This window comes from Carassius gibelio, chromosome B23 (assembly GCF_023724105.1).
Source record: "Carassius gibelio isolate Cgi1373 ecotype wild population from Czech Republic chromosome B23, carGib1.2-hapl.c, whole genome shotgun sequence".
NCBI classification, from domain to species: domain Eukaryota; kingdom Metazoa; phylum Chordata; class Actinopteri; order Cypriniformes; family Cyprinidae; genus Carassius; species Carassius gibelio.
In genome coordinates this window covers 13654263-13673801 of record NC_068418.1, presented here as the reverse complement: position 1 = coordinate 13673801, position 19539 = coordinate 13654263, and the positions used below count along the sequence as shown (strand labels likewise).

The following is a 19539-nucleotide window of genomic DNA, read 5'->3' as shown; positions in this document are numbered from 1 at the left end:
AATGAAACTGAAATCAGACATTAATGACCTAATTGATTTATTATTATTATTATTTTTTATTTTTTATTTTTTTTTACAAAAGACATCTTAAAACTTTTGCATATTGGCACCACTATAATGTTATATAAAGTATCCATTCAATATGAAACGAATTTATTATTAAAATAGATCTAATCAGCTAAATGGTTGCCTTTTAAGAGTTAACTAATGGGCTGATCTTCGGGTGTATTTCAGCTTTGTATATTTATATAAGGTTAAATACAGTCTAAATAATCACAAAATAAATGTGTATCAATTTTCCAGGAGACTCGTTTCTATTCCTTTTTGCGCAGACGGATGTACATGGCTCCGCTGCACAGGAGCAGAGGCACACAAACCCAGGCCAAGTAAAAGCAGTAGCCGAAGTGTCCCGAGCTCAGCTCCCGCGAGACCGGAAGGATTTCTTTATTGTGCAGAGTGTAAATGAGCACAGCCGTGAAGACGTTCAGCCCTGAGGAGGAGACAGAACATTTCACTTGATTTTCCCTTGACTTCAGAACAACTGAAATGAGTGTTTTACTTGGACTGAAGACGGTAACCTCGAGTGATAAAGTGAATTAGGGAGAAGCGCTTACCGGCAAATGCCTGGCAGACGCCGGTGAGGTAAAAGAGTCCTCCTTTAGATATGGTGAAGAGCTGTCCCAGGAAGATCAGGAAAGAGACGGCGGAGAAAACCACAGACAGGATCATCAGAACCTGGACAGCATGCAGCCACTCTGATGGACACATAACCAAGACACTGTTCTTATTTCATTTTAAACAATACGTTCGAAAAAATTCACACATTCCAAATCCGTTAAAGTGCTCAAATGTATTGTTTTACCCGTCTCGTTTGATGATTCACAGGACATTTTCTCTGTTGTATTGTTAATTCTGCAGTTGTACCACAGGTCCGAGTGTTCTGAGCCGTCCCAAACCCACCAGGACTGAAGATTAAATGTACATGAATGATTTCAGACATATGCACACTATACTAACGATCAATCAAAAAGTTTTGGAACGTAATCCGCTGTAAAGGGTTCCACATGCTTACCTTCTGCATGGTGGCGACGAAGAGCGCCGTCAGTGTGATGAGATGAAACAGTGTGACAAACAGCAGAAGAGACGCCATGGTGATGAGCAGCACCTGTCAACATCTCAAATCTCAACTTCTGTGTTGTACATCACCACACATATTTGACTTTGAAAAAATGTGCAAAATATTTGATGCAGTCTTGTTCTTCTTCTTCTTAAATTGTATTATTATTATTATTATTATTATTATCCATCCATCCATCCATCATCTTCCGCTTATCCGGGGCCGGGTCGCGGGGGCAACAGTCTAAGCAGAGACGCCCAGACTTCCCTCTCCCTAGCCACTTCCTCCAGCTCTTCCGGGGGGACCCCGAGGCGTTCCCAGGCCAGCCGGGAGACATAGTCCCTCCAGCGTGTCCTAGGTCTTCCCCGGGGCCTCCTCCCGGTGAGACGTGCCTGGAACACCTCCCTGGGAAGGCGTCCAGGAGGCATCCGAAATAGATGCCCGAGCCACCTCAGCTGGCTCCTCTCGATGTGGAGGAGCAACGGCTCTACTCTGAGCTCCTCCCGAGTGACCGAGCTTCTCACCCTATCTCTAAGGGAGCGCCCAGCCACCCGACGGAGAAAGCTCATTTCGGCCGCCTGTATCCGGGATCTTGTCCTTTCGGTCATGACCCACAGCTCATGACCATATTATTATTATGTTTATAAATATTTCTTTAACATTTTTAAATATTCTCAATATTATTTTATTGTTTATATATTTATTATATAAATAATGTTACATATGTTATTTATTTTTTGAATACTATCAATTATATTATAAAACATTATTATTATTTTTATTAATGTTTATAAACATTTAACTTAACATGTTAAAATATTAATATATTGTTGTTGTTAATATATTTATTATATAAAAACAAAGTTCTGTATGTTATTTTGTAATACTATTAATTATATGATAGAAACCATTATTATTATTATCATCATTGTTATATAAGAAAATAGTTGTTTGGAGGGTTTAAGATACAACTGCATGACTGTATGTTTCCCCTCAGGTTTTTTGTAAGCACGAGAGGTTCAACAGTCTGCTTTTGCTAAAACTTAAAGATGGAAAAGGCCAGAAGTAAACTGACTACGGCTGAAGTCCAGAACTGGGAAATGAAGGCTCTCATTCAGACTTTTCTGAGACACACCATGCTTTTCCTCAGGGCAAAACTAGAGAATAACAGCCTTGAGAAACGTCATACTCTCATAACCAGTCTTGTAATGTTCTGTGAGATGTTTATAGTAACAAAAACTTTTCTAAAATGGTTATTTAGATTCTGATACAATTCTAAGACATACATTTTCATTGCCTTGTTGAAATCATGTTATATTCACAGGATAGTTTCATGTGATAAAGTGTAAATCCTGTTGTATTTTATGGTTAAAATGTTGTTTTTAGAACTATTCAAATCATAAACAAGAGTGAAAGTGAATTAAATAAAATGTGAACTCACCAAATGTGATCCAAATCCAGCAGAGGCAAATATGGACGTGTTTATCCAGGTCTGTTGCTGCTTTCCGCCCTTTTCAGCTCACCAGTAAATTGAAGGATGTTTGTTGGGGTCAACTTCAGCATACGCCCATTTCCTTGTCGCCGAGCTAGTGCTGTTGTCCTGCACACAGTCCCATCAGATCCTTCTTGTGTGTTCAGGAAACACATGAGCATGGGCACACGTCTCTCTGTCCTTGCTAGTCGTTTATCATCTCAGAGGGTGTGCGCTGAGTTTCTATGGGCTTCTATCATAACTTCAATCTCCTTTGATGCTTTGATGATCTTGATTATATGTGTGTGGGTTTCATTCATCCTCGCCCAAGAGATGGAGTTATGGTCATTTAACAGGGGAGGGAAAGCCACCTAAATTGGGAAAACAACAGGAACCTCAATGTTTATTTGTCATACACTGTAAAAAATATCTACTTGGTTCTACTTAAAATCATAAGTTAAGCAGCTGCCTCAAAATTTCAATTAAAAACAAAATGGATTAATGAATTGTTTTAACTCATTATTTTGAGTCTTGTTAAGCTGTGAATTGCCTTCTGCAAGTCAACATGACTATACAATTGTTGTTGTTTCAACTTTGCTATGCAAGTTCAAAATAAAGCGAACTCAGTAATGAGCATTCTGTTAACTTATCCCCATTAGTGGGTTCAACTTAGTAATTTCAATTAAGTAATGTCTTTGAATTAGGGTATCAAGTTAAGATGATCTTAAAGAATGTCTTGTTTTAACTTAAGTATAAAAACAGACAAATGAGTACAAAACTTTTTTTTTTTTTTTTTTTATTAAAACCAATGTTAATCCAATAGAAGCTATACAAACACTTCAATCATGCAATCAATACTTTTTTTGGTACCAAACTTCAGTTGGGTGTGGGTCACATAATGAGGCTAAGATAAATATAAAGGTTGTGCGTGAGCTTACACCATGAGGGGGTATCCTAAGCGGACTCCACAAGTTTTTATCACTGTGTGTGTATAGAAGGTGTGTGTACTTCCTGAAGTTGTCTGCACTGCCTGTTGTCAACCAAAAAGTTGGTCATGCTGAATGTAGGCTAGATAGACCAATAGAAACATACAGCAGTATAGATATCTATATTCTTATTTGAACAATATTCAGCATTAAATGTATTCAGTCCAACAAAAGTAAATGTATCAAGTCCAAAAAAAAAAAAAAAAAAAAAAAACAGGGCTCCTCTCCTGTTTGCTTAAGTGCTTTTGCCTTCAACTTTGGTTTGCATGTCAACAGAAACAAATGTGGAAAAAAAAAAATTTCCAATCCTATTCTCTGGGGGGCATGGTTTACAAATTATACCTCAGGAGCTTGTTCGGATGCCATGGACTCTGGCAGAGGCTTGATCTAGTTTAAACTTCATCACTACCCTCTGAAGGAACTCAAAGGAATACTTCATGGCTCGTGGATATTCAAGGTTAACGCAGAAGATGATCCCCAAAAGCATGGCAAAGCTGGATGGCACATCCTTGAAGTTGTGAAACACAACAGTCTCCTCAACCACAACTGTCACATTGAAGACCTCACATGGAAAGGCATCCTGGTTGTCACCGACATAGCCTATCAACAGGCCAAGTTGCATCCCTTCCATGGATGCAGCCAGAGTCTAACCATGGGCCTTAAAAAGCAGAAAAAGAGAAAAAAAAATAGTGTGAATGTTTGGGTCAAGAAGTACATGCTCTGCAAAGCTACTTAAGTCTCAGTGATCATAAACCTTGTTTTCAGGCTAATAGTCTTCTTGATCTTTCAGTTGTGAGTGTGCATGTTTGTAGGTGCAGTGTTGGAAGGTTACTGCAAGGGTGAAAACTTGTGTTTTCTCAGATCTGGGGAAGTGTATGTTGCACTGGGTCCTCTCCCCATCACTATTCTACCCCTTCTCTCTCCTCCACCAACATTGTTCTACCTCCTTCTCCTTTCTCCTCCTCCCATCACCACTATTCCACCCAACCCTCGTCCTCCCCATCACTATTCTGCCCCTCACTCCTCCCTGCATCATCACTACTTTGCTGCCACAGGACTTTATCAACACCCATGAGTGCATCTTATCCAATCTCTGTGTTAAAGGTTGTGCGTGTGGTGAGTGGGGGGTGTGCGTGTGCGTGTGCGCAAGTGTGTATGTGGGCGGGTGCGTTCGTATATGGGCTGTTATGCATGACAGAAAAATGTCTTACGTCACACATCCTGATGACGTCTGATGGCTCTTCTTTTAGGTAGTGTGGCAGACCCAGCAGAGCAGCAGTCCTTCTTTCGTTTGTGTCCTACAAAACAAAAATAAGCACCGTTGAGATTTTATTGCAAACATCTGGTTTAAGAAATTTGAGAAAAGATTTTCAAAGCACAGAGTCACAATTTAGTAAGCTAAGGTTGTCTGGTAAGCTCATACATTGATATCCATTCATTGGATTAAGTGATTAATCTTAGGCTGAGTCTTGTCTATTGTTATACCTGTCTCTCACAGAACATGGCCGGCCACCTGTTCTTCCACGTCCATGCTTGTCCTTGTAATGATTCACTATAGTCTTTTGAATGTACGAGGTAAATTTGCTAAATTTACAAGTCCACTTCATCAAATGAGTAGTTGAGCCTGGTAAATCATAAAGCACCTAAATACACAAAACAGAAGAAAAGTTATTGCAAAAATTAACAAGAGCACATTTCTAGTTAAGTCTAACTAGCAAATTGGATGTATGAATTGTTGGACTGCTCTTTATTTCTAGGTAACGCGACCAATGTACTGTAATAAGAAACAATAATGAGGTTGCAGCAACCGAGCAGCTGCTAATAATCTAGCACCAAGTTAGTTTGTTATTATCGCCGCCATGATCGACAGGCAGCTAACGTTACTCAGCTCGCACTCAAGCGGACCCCAGCAAGAACAACAGCCTCAGTGGTTCTCCAAAATTATTTTGCAGCCCTGGCCATTAACATACACTACCCTTCAAAAGTCTGGGGTCAGTAAGATTTTTAATGTTTTTAAAAGTAGCATCTTCTGCTCAGCAAGGCTGCATTTATTTGATTAAAAATGCAAAAAAAAAAAAAAAAAAAAAGAGTAATATTGTGAAATATTATTCCAATTTAAAACAGCTGTTTTCTATTTTAATATATTTTAAACTGCAATTTATTCCTGTGATCAAAGCTGAATTTTTAGCATCATTACTACAGTCTTCAGTGTCACATGATCTTCAGAAATCATTCTAATGATGATTTGATGCTCAAGAAACATTTCTGATTATTATCAATGTTGAAAACAGTTGTGTACATTTTTTTCTCAAAATACTTTGATGAGAAGAAAGTTCAAAAGAACAGCATTTATTTAAAATAGAATATTTTCTAACATTATAAAATGACTTTACTGTAACTTTTGATCAGTTCAAATGCTGATGCTGTTCTTTTGAACTTTCTATTCATCAAACACACAACTGTTTTAAACATTGATAATCAGAAATGTTTCTTGAGCAGCAAATCATCATATTAGAATGATTTCTGAAGATCATGTGACACTGAAGACTGGAGTAATGATGCTGAAAATACAGCTGTGCATCACAGAAATAAATTACAGTTTAAAATATATTAAAATAGAAAACAGCTGTTTTAAACTGGAATAATTTCACAATATTACTGTTTTTGTTTGTATTTTTAAATCAAATAAATGCAGCCTTGGTGAGCAGGAGATAATGTTATTACTTTTAAAAACAAAAAATCTGACTGAACCCAAACTTCTGAACAGTATTGGGCCTTGACATATGGTCTATCAGAAATGATGTTTTCTACAATGAAAACTGGTATCGTCTCAGATAAAGCTTTATCAACCGTCTCTGACTGAACTGCTAGCAAACGTGTTCTAGCTAACGTTAATGGTCGCTGAAATGTGCCTCGTTTAAATGACATCACAGTTGTTGCACATATCAAAGGGTAACAATAGCTAACGTTAATCACGTTATTGGCTTAATCAACGCACATTCTTAAAATCTACAAAACACGAACACTTACCAATAGCGAACTTGTTCACGCCAAACCGACTCGTCTTGTCTGACGGAAAAATTAGGCACCCGGCCGACTGATTGCTTGCTGGCGCGTAATCTTGTTCGTCTCGAGGCCTGGCTTCGTTGGTAGTTCCCCGCACAATCTGCAACACGCCAAAGACTTGTACTCCACTCAATTTAAAATGGCAAGTTCATTCAAGCACCTAGTTTGTATTTTTAATAAAATAAACGCAGCCTTGGTGAGGAGATATTTCTTTTAAAAATATAAAAAATCTGACTGAACCCAAACTTTTGAATGGTAACGTTAGTGTATTTGGCCTTGAAATACGGTCTATCAGAAATGGTGTTTTCTAACGTTACAATGAAAACTGGTATTGTCTCAGATAAAGCTTTATCAACCGTCTCTGACTGAACTAAAAAACTGAACTGCTAGCAAACGTGTTCTAGCTAACGTTAACGGTCGCTGAAATGTGCCTCGTTTAAATGACATCACAGTTGTTGCACATATCAAAAGGTAACGACAGCGCACATTAAAATCTACAAAACACTTACCAATAGCGAACTTGTTCACGCCAACCTGACTCGTCTTGTCTGACGAAAAATAATAGAGGTGGGCAGATCGATACTAATATCGATAATATCGATACCAACGTTGGTATCGGTATTGATCGATACCAACGGGAAAATATCGATACTTAAGTTTCAGTTTCTCTCGTTTTGCCACCTGGCCGTGTTTGTCAAAATGCTGCTGCTGTCACAGAGCAGAGCAAGCTCTAAGAGTGCTGCTTGTGCTCGACACTGCTCTCCGCCCCCTCTCCTGTGTTGTACCGTCACGTGACTCACCACTAGCGCTACCACCAGCAGTCAGGCGCGCGCACCGCTCAGCCGCGCATTTCTAACAGCAGTCAGTCAGAGGCGGAGAGAAAGAAGAGCGTTGTATGGCTGTATTTTCAGGCCGATCTACCCTTTTTGTGTTAGCTGTGAAAGGGATACTAGTTTCTATATTTAAACTTCACCTAGATGTGCACCAGAATTAATTATTTTTTATTATTTTATCAATAACTGATTCTCCAAGAGCAGTGGATATTACAAGGCGTCTATCAGAAATGATTGTGAAGGACCTGCAGCCTCTTTCCATAGTGGAAGATGTCGGCTTCAGGAATTTTGTATAAGGAGAATTTGTTTTACATTGTGAAGTAAAACGTTGTGACTTTAAGAAAACAATCCTGAAAAGAAGTGCACAAGAGGAGAAACATTTTTTTATTAACATGCTAGTTGAAAAGAGAATTTGTTTTTACATTTTTTATATTTGTGAAGTAATCATTTTGTAACTTTGTTTATTTAAATAAATAAGAAGTAACCAAAAGTTGTTTCTGAACAAAAGCTTTCGTAGTACTGATTAATAACCCAAAATGCAAATCACAAAAACAAATTAAAAGTCATGAAAATTCATTTAGATTTAGGTTGAAGACGCATCCACCTTAATTATTAAAAAGTATCGATATTGGTATTGGTATCGGCGATACTGGCCCTGTATTTACTTGGTATCGGATCGATACCAAATCTAGCGGTATCGCACACCTCTAAAAAATAAGGCACCTGGCCGAATTAAGTTTGATTGCTTGCTGGCGCGTAAACTTGTTCGTCTCTAGGCCTGTCTTCGTTGGTACGTTAGTTCCCCGCACATGCGCAAAGAGCTGTCCTCCACTCAATCTGCAACACGCCCACTCCCACTCAGTTTAAAATCAGAATCAGAATCAGAATCAGAATGAGCTTTATTGCCAGGTATGTACACATACGAGGAATTTGTTTTCGTGACAGAAGCTCCGCAGTACAACAGAATGACAGCGACAGAACATAAAACACATAATAAAAGAATAAAAAATACAAATAAGTAGAGAGTGAATAACAATATACAAATGACAATTGTAGGCAAGTATATTACAAAATGAAGTTATGTATGTACATATATATTGTGTGCAAAATTTAAGTGTATACTAAGTATGTGTGTTAGATAAATAAAGTGTGTGTGTATATAAATATAAAGTGTAGTGTGTCCGCCGTTATTATAAGCTGTTCATAAGATGGATTGCCTGAGGGAAGAAACTGGTCCTGTGTCTGGTCGTTCTAGTGCTCAGTGCTCTGTAGCGTCGACCAGATGGCAACAGTTCAAAGAGGGAGTGTGCTGGATGTGAGGGGTCCAGAGTAATTTTGACAGCCTTTTTTCTCACTCTGGATAAGTACAGTTCTTGAATAGATGGGAGAGTTGAACCGATGATTCGCTCAGCAGTCCGGACTACCCTCTGTAGTCTTCTGAGGTCAGATTTAGAAGCTGAGCTGAACCAGACAGTTACTGAAGTGCAGAGGATGGAAAATGGCAAGTTCATTCAACCACCTGGAATTTGTGATTCATTGAAGTAACTTATGAACCTATACTGGAAGACTGAAAACTCAAACAATTGAGTTGAAATTTCAAAACACATTTTTTTATGTTTGATTTAATGACATATATAAGTTATCATAACTTTTTGATCAGGTCATTTTTTACAGTGTACTGTGTACAGTAAATGTAGGTGGACCAGGAAAAAAATATATTACTATATGTTATATTATCTATATATCTGTATTCTTTCCACAAATGTTACAGATACATTCACATAACAATACAATCTTTACATTACAGAAAATACATCTGTCCATTGTATTGGATACCATGAATTAAAAACTTAATTTAATTATTTAATTTATTTAAATTATATAATAGAAAATATGACATTATTTTTAAGTTCATAAAACAAGTTCATAACAATTGCAGTATGTTAATGGTTTAAAATATGTTTATAAAAATTTAAATTAAAAATTTATTTTAAAATGAATATTATAAATGTATTTTAAAATTAAAATTAAAAATGTATTTTAAAATTAAAATAAAATTATTTTTTAAAATTAAAATAAAACAAAGAAATAATCCTAAATGCTTGCTGTTCACTAGTTTCAAAATATTTAAAATCTATAATAATAATAATAATATTGTGTTTTTTAATATTATTGACTGCCAATAATTAGTTATTATTATGAAAGTTTAAAAGCTTTGATTAAATATATTCTTCAGAGTTGAAGCATGAATTATTGATTTAATTATTATTTTTGTTAGAAGTAGTAGAATTTGTTATTAATGTTTGTGTGTGATTTCATACTAAATGTTCCATAGTTAAAAAACGAATAATATATTATTATTATTATTATTATTATTAATTCATTATTATTTATTGTTGTTTCTAAGTTAAAATAAACACGAATTTTTTTAATGTATTTTTTCTTCATTAAACAGAACATGCATCAGGGTTAAAATTCAAAATGAATGGATGATTATGAATATGTGGTTTATGCCCATAATAAGCATTGTATGTGTCTATGAATTTCTTTATATGTATAATTAAATTATACAGCTACAGTTACATTTCTTGCATCTTGAAATTAATATTTTGTCATTTATATTTTGAACGTTGGAATATAGGTGTGTATTCAGGGTGTGTCATTTAATCATTAATGAGTTGCACAGCTGTGATTCAGTAGAGACATTGGTGGTCAGTAACACGTATTCCGCTGCTTGTAGTTTCCACGCCAGTCCAGTAGGGAGCAGTATTGACTCTGTCGTCCCCGCTGCGTTCGTGGAAACTTCTCAACGTTACGACGTCAGAGGAACAGCAATGGCGACAACGAGCTCTGGGGTTTCACGGACCCAAACAAGAAGAGGAAATTCATGCAAAAACATTTTAAATAAAATCAGACAGGGCCAAATCAAGGGTGTTGGGTTGACTAGAGGGTCTCAGGTGAGATCTTAAATTATATGAAGGTCTGAACGGTCGTCAAATCGATTCTTGGACACTGTTTACATACGAGGGCCTTAAGAGTCAAGGATATAAAATAGGTTTAAAACTAAAATATACAGCGTTTAGACGATATCACTTGCCTAAGCTACGTAGTGCTAAAACAATCAATGATACTAAGAAGAGAAATAATATAGTGTCTGACCCGTTTGTCTTATTTGAAGTGTATTTGCAGTGCTTGACAAGTGTTGTGATTGTGTTGTCAAATGCAGTTTCCTGTGGCTCTGCTGGAAGAGAGAGATAAAAGAGCTCAATGGCAGGGGATACCAGTGTTATTGAGGAGACTTCACGAGAGCAGCCATCCCAACAGCGATCTCTCTAAGATTCACAGCACGGTCATGGTATTCAAAGCTTCCCTTGTCTGTTTACACAATGCATCTCCTTAAGTACATTTGTTTAACTTGCTATCAGATGTTAAGTGATTTGTTTTGCGATTGTGCAGGATCTGTCATCATTGCTTTCTATGGAGGCTATGTCATTTGTCACAGAGGAGCGCAAAACACCGCAGGAGTCGATTTCTCCAAATACATATACGTTTGACTTATTTGGAGGAGTTGATGTGAGTTTTTTTGTAGTTAAATATTACTCATCTTGATCAAAATAAGTTTAATTGTATTCAGTGATGTTTTTAGTTATGATTGATCAAGAGCTCCGAGAGCTTGCAAAAATGTACACTATTGTACAAACTGTCTTGAGTTAAAAGAATACTCCATAAGGAGCGTGAAAAGCAGCGCTCATGGTACTGAGCCTTGTGGTACTCCATACTGTATTTGTGATCGATATGATACCTCGTCATTCACTGCTACAAATTGATGATGGTCAGAAAAGTAAGATTTGAACCATGCCATTTCGATTCCACTAATGCCAACATAATTGTGGCAACATAATAGTTTGCTCAAAAGAATGTTGTGGTTGATATAGTGTCAAACACAGCATTAAATTCATCATTAAATTGTTCAAAATGTATAGTAAACACACTGCAAATATTACAAAACATTTCAATTTTAATAAATACTGTTTGAACTTTCTGTTCACCAAAGAATCCTGAAAAAAAGTATCAGTTTACACAAAAATGTTAAACATCTGAACATTTTCTACATAGATAAGTTTCTTAAGCACCAAATCGGCATATTAGAAAGTTTTTAAATTAATAATAATGCAGTTGTTTTCTTATATTAAACAGATCAGTAGCTGTACATTTAGAAATGAACACTCTCAAAAATGAAGTCAAAGCAGAGTTTGTGCTATAAATAATTGTTACTCTGATATACTGAGTTTCCCCATAATTCCATTGTGAAATTTTCCATCATGCTCTGTTTTTATCCGTCACTAAATTATTGTAACACATGATTTATTATGAGATTGATACTCACTTTAAGTGACGAGCTTCTCATCAAGTGCTGTTACATGTTTTTTAGCTTTGTCTTCTTATTCCACTCTTGCGGTGTGGAAAAAAACAGCACAAACTGAATTTTACCAACTTGGAATATTTCACTCTGAAAGAAAGCAGTTTGGCTGGTACCATAATTATCATAATTGCAGAATGCATATTTGTTAGTTACTCATTATGCTCTTGTCATTCATCTGCAGTTATTTGTAGAGATTCTGATGCGGCCAACGCTCACAGTACAGGGAGACCTACCCATACGTAAGCTTATTTAAAAAATAATAGTCTTTATTTACATAATTTAAGAGCAGAAATAAAACTTGGTTTTTAGTAATGCTGTCCCAGTCATTAAAGGTTTGCTTCATTCTTTTCAGTGAGTGATGATCTCATCAAGGATTGTCTAAGTGTTCTGTACAACTGCTGTATATGTGTAAGTGTAAAACAATGTGTATGACTCTGGAAGGATGCAAATAATAATTCGGAATTATTTAGCTTGTTTCCTTATGAATAACAGCCTCTGTTTTTGTCTGACAGACCGAGGGCGTTACAAAAAGCCTTGCAGCAAGGGAGGATTTCGTCACGTTCCTGTTCAGTCTCATGTCCAATAAAAAGGTTTTCCTACAAACTGCCACCCTTATTGAGGACATTCTGAGTGTTCGAAAGGTAAAAGCCAAAGCACATACACTGTATCAGTTTCCACAAAAAAAAAAATTGATAAGAAATTGAGCAAATCTGCATGTTAGAATGATTTCTGAAGGATTTCTGACATTGAAGACTGGGGTAATAATGATGCTGAAAATTCAGTGTGTGCCATTACAGTAATAATTGGCATTGTAAAATGTATTAAAAGCGTTATTAAACTTCAGAAAAGTGCTATCTGAACTTTAGCAATGCAATAAATCTTAATTTAATTTTAGGAAATCATCCAGCTTGAAGTAATTCCAAACTTGGCCAGTCTGGTCCAGAGCTTCAACCAGCAGCAGCTGGCCAACTTCTGTCGTATCCTCTCAGTCACCATATCAGAACCAGACGTGGATGTAGATGACAAACACACCCTCCTGGCCCGCAGCACCCAGCAAAAGACCAGCACATGCCCATCACGCGCCGAGACAAACCAGGGTTAGAAAACACAACTGCAGTTAATCCACAAAACATGCTGATGGGTTATAAATGCCCTCATTTAAAATAACACTATACATTTTACAGTGTCATGTGATCTTTCTGCAGTGACTCTGGTCAATATCCCAGGCTTCATTGAGCGTCTGTGTAAGCTCGCCACACGGAAAGTTACAGAGGCGGCGGATGCCTCCGCCCGACTGGAGCTGGAGGACTGGCACAGCTGGCTTGACAATGCATTGGTTGTAGATGCTCTCATGCAGTTAGCAATTGAAGAAGCAGAGCAGAGCAGTACAGGTGAGGTCCTCCTCTCTTTCCCGCTCTGGTATTTGCGTTAGCTGCATTATTTGGTCTCACCAAGTCTTGATTGGCTGTCTTTCAGAGTCATCTGATGAGAGCTCCCTGTCCTCTCGTCTGCTCAGACACAGACTGCCCCAATCCATGAAGATCGTACACGAGATCATGTACAAAGTGGAGGTTCTCTATGTGCTGTGTGTGCTTCTTATGGGCCGACAGAGAAATCAGGTAATGTGATGGGATTGAAGTGATTGTGAATTTTAATACACATGACGTGGAATGAGTCAGGATGACCTACTAGTTAACTGAGCAGTCACTTAATAATGTTGACTAAGCTTGACCTGTCTGTTTATTAAGAGTTTGAATTTGTGTGTGTATGTATCTATATATGTATAGCAAAACAGTAGTTATATTAAAACATTACAATTTAAAGTAACTGTTTTCTATTTAAATATATTTCTAAAGTCATTTATACCAGTGGGATCAAATAAATATTAAAAAAATATTATCATGACATTGAATTGTGCATTTCTTGCAGCTTTCTATACATCTGTACATACATTTCTTGTACATTTCTTTCATCTTTCTGTGCTGAATTGCTCGAGAAAGAACGAACAGCAACTTTAATGTCTTTTAAAATAAAAACAAATCATACTGAACCTTAACTTCTGAATGATATTTCGATTTTTACTCTTGTGACTCAGGTTCACCGAATGTTGGCAGAGTTCAGGTTAATTCCAGGTCTCAATAACCTGTTTGATAAGCTGATCTGGAGAAGGCAGGCTTCTGGACACGTCCTACATCGGCAGAACCAGAACTGTGACTGCAGTCCGGTAAGAAGCAGCCCTTTATTCCTCTGAATTATTTAAAAGACTCTTCCATCTGGATGGTTACAGCGGTTGAATACAGTAGTTTTCCCCTCTTCATCAGGAGATCTCTTTCAAGATCCAGTTCCTCCGGCTTCTGCAGAGCTTCAGTGACCACCACGAGTGAGTGTCACAAAGAGATGCAAGGAAATGCTCCAACTGAGAAAAGTCAAACTGGTCTGATAGGAAACTTATTTTTTTTTTTATTGTTCACAGGAATAAATACCTTCTTCTGAGTGGACAGGAACTGAATGAACTGAGTGACATCTACCTGAATGCAAACGTCTTTGAAATGGAAGCACTGAATAACACAGACAGGCATGGGGACGCTCTTCATATCATATTACTTAAGTTCCGAACTGCTTATTAATTGGTTTATATTAATTGTTCAATTTGTTTATAGGAACCTTGTCTGCGATGGTAAAAAGGGTCTTCTTACACGGTTAATCTCAGTCATGAAGAAAGAGCCAATTGATTCTTCATTCAGGTGAAATCTTTAGTTAGATTTTGTAATGTTTTCTTACACTTAATGGATATCTTGTGTCTTGAGATTGACATTTCTCCATGTTTCGCTTCAGGTTCTGGCAGGCAAGAGCCGTGGAGAGTTTTCTGAGAGGAACGCCGTCATATGCTGATCAAGTGTTCCTTCTCAGAAGAGGCCTGTTAGAGGTGAGCAAAATATGAGCGTAATGCATTACATTACCTGTGTGAACATACACGGCTTGAAAGAAATTCATTTAGCAAGGATACATTAAATTGTTTAAAAGTGAAATTGAAGGTTACAAAACTCTTATTTCTAATTAATGCTATTTTTTTTTCTAAGAATCCAGAAAAAAATTTAATCAGTTTCCACAAAAATGTGAAGCAGCAAAGCTGTTTTGCTAATAATAAAAAATGTTTCTTGAGATGCAACTGTACTTTCTGTACTAGTTTTTGAAATATTACTGTGTTTGTAATCAAATAAATGCAATCTTGGTGAGTATAAGATAACCCTTTCAATAACTTTCAAAATCTTAACCAGGTAGTGTACAGTTATGGAACTATTAAGTCATCGCATAATTCTCTTTTTTCAGCATATTTTATATTGCATCATCGACAGCGGCTGCAAATCACATGATGTCCTTCAGAGCTACTTTGACCTACTTGGTGAGCTTATGAAGTTCAACATTGATGCCTTCAAAAGATTTAACAAATATGTCAACACAGACGAGAAGGTGGGTTTACAGTCGGACCCTTTGTGATTTATTACTAATTTTTTTTTAATAGCAGACACACTGAAATGATCCAGTAACTCAAATCTGTCTTTCTCCCTTTCACGCCTCAGTTTCAGATGTTCCTGACTCAGATCAACAGCTCTCTGGTAGACTCCAACATGCTGGTGCGATGTATCGTCCTGTCTCTGGACCGCTTTGAGAGCCAGACCAATGATGTCAAAGGTTTGACCCAAATGCCCGAACAGTTCATTGAGAGATGGATGCGAGTGTTACAGAGTGTTAAAGATGTGTTTCTTTGTCTCTTTCTCAGTGGTTGAAGTGTTTTCAGAGTGTCGCCTCTTGTCCTACATGGCTCAAGTGGAAAACAGGTTGTCCTTCCTTTTCAGACTGACAAGCATCGTCAATGTCCAAACCCTCACTCAGGCAAGTTAAACGATTTTTTTTTTTTCTTGTGTGTCGGGGTTCGGCATCCTACAGCATGAGTGCCAGTACTGACACAGGGAAGGGTAATCGCTGACACATGAGCAGAAGCAAGAGTGGTGCAACAACAATGACACCATAAAATAAAGTGTTACTGTTTTTTTGTTTTATTCTATACTATTGACCCTTAAAACCGATTGGCATGATTTTGATCCTTCACAGGAGAACGTGAGCTGCCTGAACACCAGTCTGGTGGTTCTGATGCTGGCGCGGAGGCGGGATAAGTTGCCTCTCTATCTGAGCGCTCTGCGAGAGAAGGAATATGCTGAGAAATACCCCGGCTGCCTGCTCAACAACTTCCACAACCTGCTGCGCTTCTGGCAGCACCACTACCTCAACAAGGACAAGGACAGCACCTGCCTGGAGAACGTGAGCTCGGCTCCATTGACCAAATACTGATATCCTCTCATGGTTGTGAGCTCTAAAGCCATAAACTTTTCTATCTCTTCCCAAAAACAGAGCTCTTGTATTCCCTTCACCTACTGGAAGGAGACGGTCTCAGTGCTTCTGGCCTCTGGAAGAAGCTCACGCTGTGCTATTGCCTCCTACATCGATGAAGCCTACAGGGACCTGGACAGAGACTTCCTGGAGCTGTGACTATAGAGACTGAGAGGACTCTCTTTACATCAGAATTACATCATGGCATCAAGTTTATAAGACCTAGTCCATACAGATGCATTACAGAATGGGGGTGTGTGTGTGTGTGTGTGTGTGTGTGTGTGTGTGTCTGGGTATTCTTGGTGCTGAGGGTATTGATCTGCTCGTGTTCGATAGCATGAATGTATGTTGGCTCAAAGTATTAAATGTGAAGTGAATGTGCGTGGGAATATGTAATGCCACTGTAGGTGTGTTTGTGTTTGCAGTGGCACTAGGGTCTGGATGTTTTTTTAGTTGGTAGAGTTACAGCTGCCTTGTTTTCTAGTGCTGAATTCTCTCGCCTCCTGTAGGTTGGCTTGTCAAGTTACGCATTCAGACATGACAAACTCCTGGAAGTAGTCCGGAAGAGCCTCACTGCCCTCTGTTCCTTACTGCAAAAAAACTCTATTTAATTCAGGGGCATTCTAATGTCTAATATTGGTGATTAGCTTAGTTTACATACTGCCTGTATATTTATGTTATTATGTACGTAGTTCTCACTCGACCTAAAATTAAAAATTTCAGCCGCAAACTTAAATACAAAATCAACAGAAGAAAATAAAGATCTTGTTTTATCACAAGCATGTTTCTGTGAGTATGGGTACTAATTCATCTGTTAAAATCAGTTTATGGAAACGTAGGGATATAGAGCCAGGTTTAAGATTTTAACTAATATTTTTGTAAAAGAGTGATAAATTAAAATACATTAAGTTTTCCAGGTTTACTTTATTTTTAAGTGAAATGTATCATTTTTGTTTTCTGTACTGATAAAATAAAATTATGTAATTGTACTTTCTCCATAAAGCAAAAACAATAGCCCTTTCCATTGGTCTTTTTTTTATATATTTTTTCTCTTCAGTCTGACCAGGGAACTTGAGTAAAGTTGGCATTGCTCAGAGACTCTGGATGGAATGATCTTTTTTGTTCTTTTTGTTCTTTTCTTCAATGCCCAGAAAGGTAGTAAGGAGATCATTAAAATAGTTAATTTAACATCTGTGCTTCAACCTGAATTTTATGAAGCTATAAGAATATTTTTTGTGCTCAAAGAAAACCAAAAAATTACATTATTCAACAAGTTTTTCTGGGCCTTTCTGGAACATGTCTGTTCCACTGCTTTCTATGCAGGGTCAGAAAGCTCTCGGATTTCATCAGAAATATCTAAATTTGTCTTATAAATGTTTTGCAGGTTTAGCACGAGAAGAGGGTGAGTAAGTAATGACAGAATTTAAATTTGGGGGGTTTTATCTCTTTATGTTAAATTCTAATTACATTGTATCTAATTGGTCTTTTGTCAGTTTCCTGCTGATACAACAGTGTGTAAACTGGTAAAGGAGAGACCAGCAGAACCATAGTAAGATTAACTCTTTTTGTAGCAGCCAGATAATATTACATTTTAAATAATTTACATTTACTTAATTTGAAATCATCATAATCAAAAATGTAAAAATCTAGTTGACTGACTGTGACTCTGACCATTCATGAGTTTTCATCCCTGGAAGGAACACAAAAGTGATCAATTAACCCACTGTTAAAACTAGAAGCGCAGGTTTGGTACATTATTTGGTGACAGGCTGTGCTGGACCAGAAAAACGAACCCATTAGCATTTTTATTGCAAATTGATTTCTGTGCAACTTGACATGATCAAGCAAACATTTCCGTTTAGGCATTAATTTATCATGTCCAAATAGCTTTTTAAATACCCTGTGGGTCCTTAAACTCAGTCCAGTTTCAAAAAGCTGTTTCCTCGTGCTGCTCTTCAGCTGTAATGACACTGTGATTTTCCAAAACATTGCGAAGTCTGAGACCGTTCCAGGAAAGACATGAACAAACGTTTAAAAAAACTTTTCAAGATTACTATTTGACATTTAAAATCAGCATTTTATCTTTGAAGGCTTCAATAACAACAAGAAAAATCAGTTTGCGTTGACCTTCAGTAAGCATTAAACATTTCCAAAACCAAAATGAAAGGAAAGGTACTTGTCACACGATATATGACTCTTAAAAGTCATCTGGCTTAAGTCAGTCTTCACTCCACGATCTGTGAACAAAAAAGTATGTTTTTATTATTATACTTTTATTATTTCAGTTTATTCACACCTAAAGAGTGAGTTCACCCAAGAATGAACACTCTGTCATTTTTATTTTCATTGTTCCATTTTCTGTGGAATAAAAAAAGAGCATATTTTGAAATGTCTTCATGTTCTCTCTCTTTCTCCTTTTCCTCAAAATAATGAAAATGGGTCAATGGTGTCCAGTGTTGTTTTTGGACCCCTATAAAAATGTATTGTATGGATGAAAAAATAAAAAAGGTAAATGATGACAGAAATCTCATTTTTGGGTGATCGATCTGTTTAAGTATGAGTGTGTGTTACCTTGACGACGTGAGTCTTTTGGGTGCGCACACGCAGCTTGTTGACCTGAGTTTCGGCTATATCTGCCCTCTCCTCGGCTTCATCCAGCTCATGCTGGATCTTCTTGAATCGACACATATTGCAGTTGGCCTGCTCCTCCTGCCATACAAAAGTAAAATACAGATCTCTGAAATCTGTGTGCCTTTAAAGTGGACAGTGCCATAATGTTTAACAGGTCACATGATATATTCTTTTCAAACACCATTTTGTCCCAATGAATGAATTCACAAAGTTGACAGCGTAAATGAACAGGAGGTACGTACTGCATCCTCGGCTTGTCTCTTAAAGCTCTTTACTTTTGCCTGTAGTTTGTCAATCAGGTCTTGCATCCTCAGGAGAGTTTTCCTGTCCTCCTCTGTCTACAGACAGAACAGTCTTTTAAACGCACTGAAGATGACACACACAGTTTTTCACGCTCTTTCACGTGTGTCCTGCGAGTTAATACCTGGTAAGTGAGCTCTTTAATCCTCCTCTCATATTTTCGTAGTCCTTTTTGAAATTCTCCGCTCTTCTTCTGCTCGCACTCCAGCTCTCCTTCTAGCTCTCGCACCTGAGGATGGAAATGTTCCCACAGATGCAGGTTCATCCGTAAATAGTGTTATATACATGCTCTCACTGAAGCTGAAATAGACATTTTTCTGCTT

General features: G+C 37.4%; 3 protein-coding genes across 6 annotated transcripts in view; 1 reads left to right on the top strand and 2 right to left on the bottom strand.

The window, feature by feature from the left end:
* Window positions 1-19539, bottom strand: part of LOC128011585 (myosin-7) — a 121053-nt gene that overhangs the window by 86630 nt on the left and 14884 nt on the right. For 2 of the 3 annotated variants that reach the window (XM_052594160.1, XM_052594152.1), the window contains 4 exons: window positions 19341-19445; window positions 19159-19254; window positions 18857-18994; window positions 18342-18522 (listed from right to left, as the gene is read on the bottom strand). The exons of the other annotated variant lie outside the window; for it this stretch is intronic. In XM_052594160.1, the coding sequence (XP_052450120.1) occupies window positions 18511-18522; window positions 18857-18994; window positions 19159-19254; window positions 19341-19445 (351 nt within the window). In that variant the 3' untranslated portion in view covers window positions 18342-18510. Of the gene's footprint in view, window positions 1-18341; window positions 18523-18856; window positions 18995-19158; window positions 19255-19340; window positions 19446-19539 lie in introns of those variants that run through there. 3 annotated transcript variants of the gene reach the window in all.
* On the bottom strand, window positions 21-7388 carry LOC128011590 (epithelial membrane protein 3). 2 transcript variants are annotated; one of them, XM_052594170.1, is made up of 10 exons: window positions 7150-7388; window positions 6605-6740; window positions 5060-5217; window positions 4786-4872; window positions 3917-4232; window positions 2559-2959; window positions 1073-1165; window positions 863-965; window positions 615-755; window positions 21-490 (listed from the first exon to the last, which is right to left on the bottom strand). In XM_052594170.1, the coding sequence occupies exons 7-10, from the start codon at window positions 1148-1150 to the stop codon at window positions 315-317; spliced, it is 498 nt and encodes a 165-aa protein (XP_052450130.1). In that variant the 5' UTR covers window positions 1151-1165; window positions 2559-2959; window positions 3917-4232; window positions 4786-4872; window positions 5060-5217; window positions 6605-6740; window positions 7150-7388; the 3' UTR covers window positions 21-314. The 2 variants fall into 2 exon arrangements, with proteins under 2 accessions (XP_052450130.1, XP_052450131.1); XM_052594171.1 differs by lacking the exon at window positions 6605-6740.
* trpc4apb (transient receptor potential cation channel, subfamily C, member 4 associated protein b) lies at window positions 10232-17064 on the top strand. Its single transcript, XM_052594161.1, has 19 exons — window positions 10232-10430; window positions 10700-10828; window positions 10930-11046; window positions 12078-12135; window positions 12249-12304; window positions 12409-12537; window positions 12792-12993; window positions 13102-13287; window positions 13373-13515; window positions 13992-14120; window positions 14218-14276; window positions 14370-14471; window positions 14557-14640; window positions 14732-14822; window positions 15227-15367; window positions 15478-15589; window positions 15678-15790; window positions 16010-16216; window positions 16307-17064. Exons 1-19 carry the CDS (start codon window positions 10308-10310, stop codon window positions 16442-16444), a joined length of 2319 nt encoding a protein of 772 aa, XP_052450121.1. The 5' UTR covers window positions 10232-10307; the 3' UTR covers window positions 16445-17064.

Coding starts and splice junctions, on each gene's coding strand:
- LOC128011590 (XM_052594170.1), bottom strand. CDS start 1,150: ATGGCGTCTCTTCTGCTGTTTGTCACACTGTTTCATCTCATCACACTG. Junction 966..1,072: donor TCGTCGCCACCATGCAGAAG/GTAAGCATGTGG, acceptor TTTAATCTTCAG/TCCTGGTGGGTTTGGGACGG. Junction 491..614: donor CGTCTGCCAGGCATTTGCCG/GTAAGCGCTTCT, acceptor TCTCCTCCTCAG/GGCTGAACGTCTTCACGGCT.
- trpc4apb (XM_052594161.1), top strand. CDS start 10,308: ATGGCGACAACGAGCTCTGGGGTTTCACGGACCCAAACAAGAAGAGGA. Junction 12,994..13,101: donor ACGCGCCGAGACAAACCAGG/GTTAGAAAACAC, acceptor ATCTTTCTGCAG/TGACTCTGGTCAATATCCCA. Junction 14,641..14,731: donor CCAATTGATTCTTCATTCAG/GTGAAATCTTTA, acceptor GTTTCGCTTCAG/GTTCTGGCAGGCAAGAGCCG.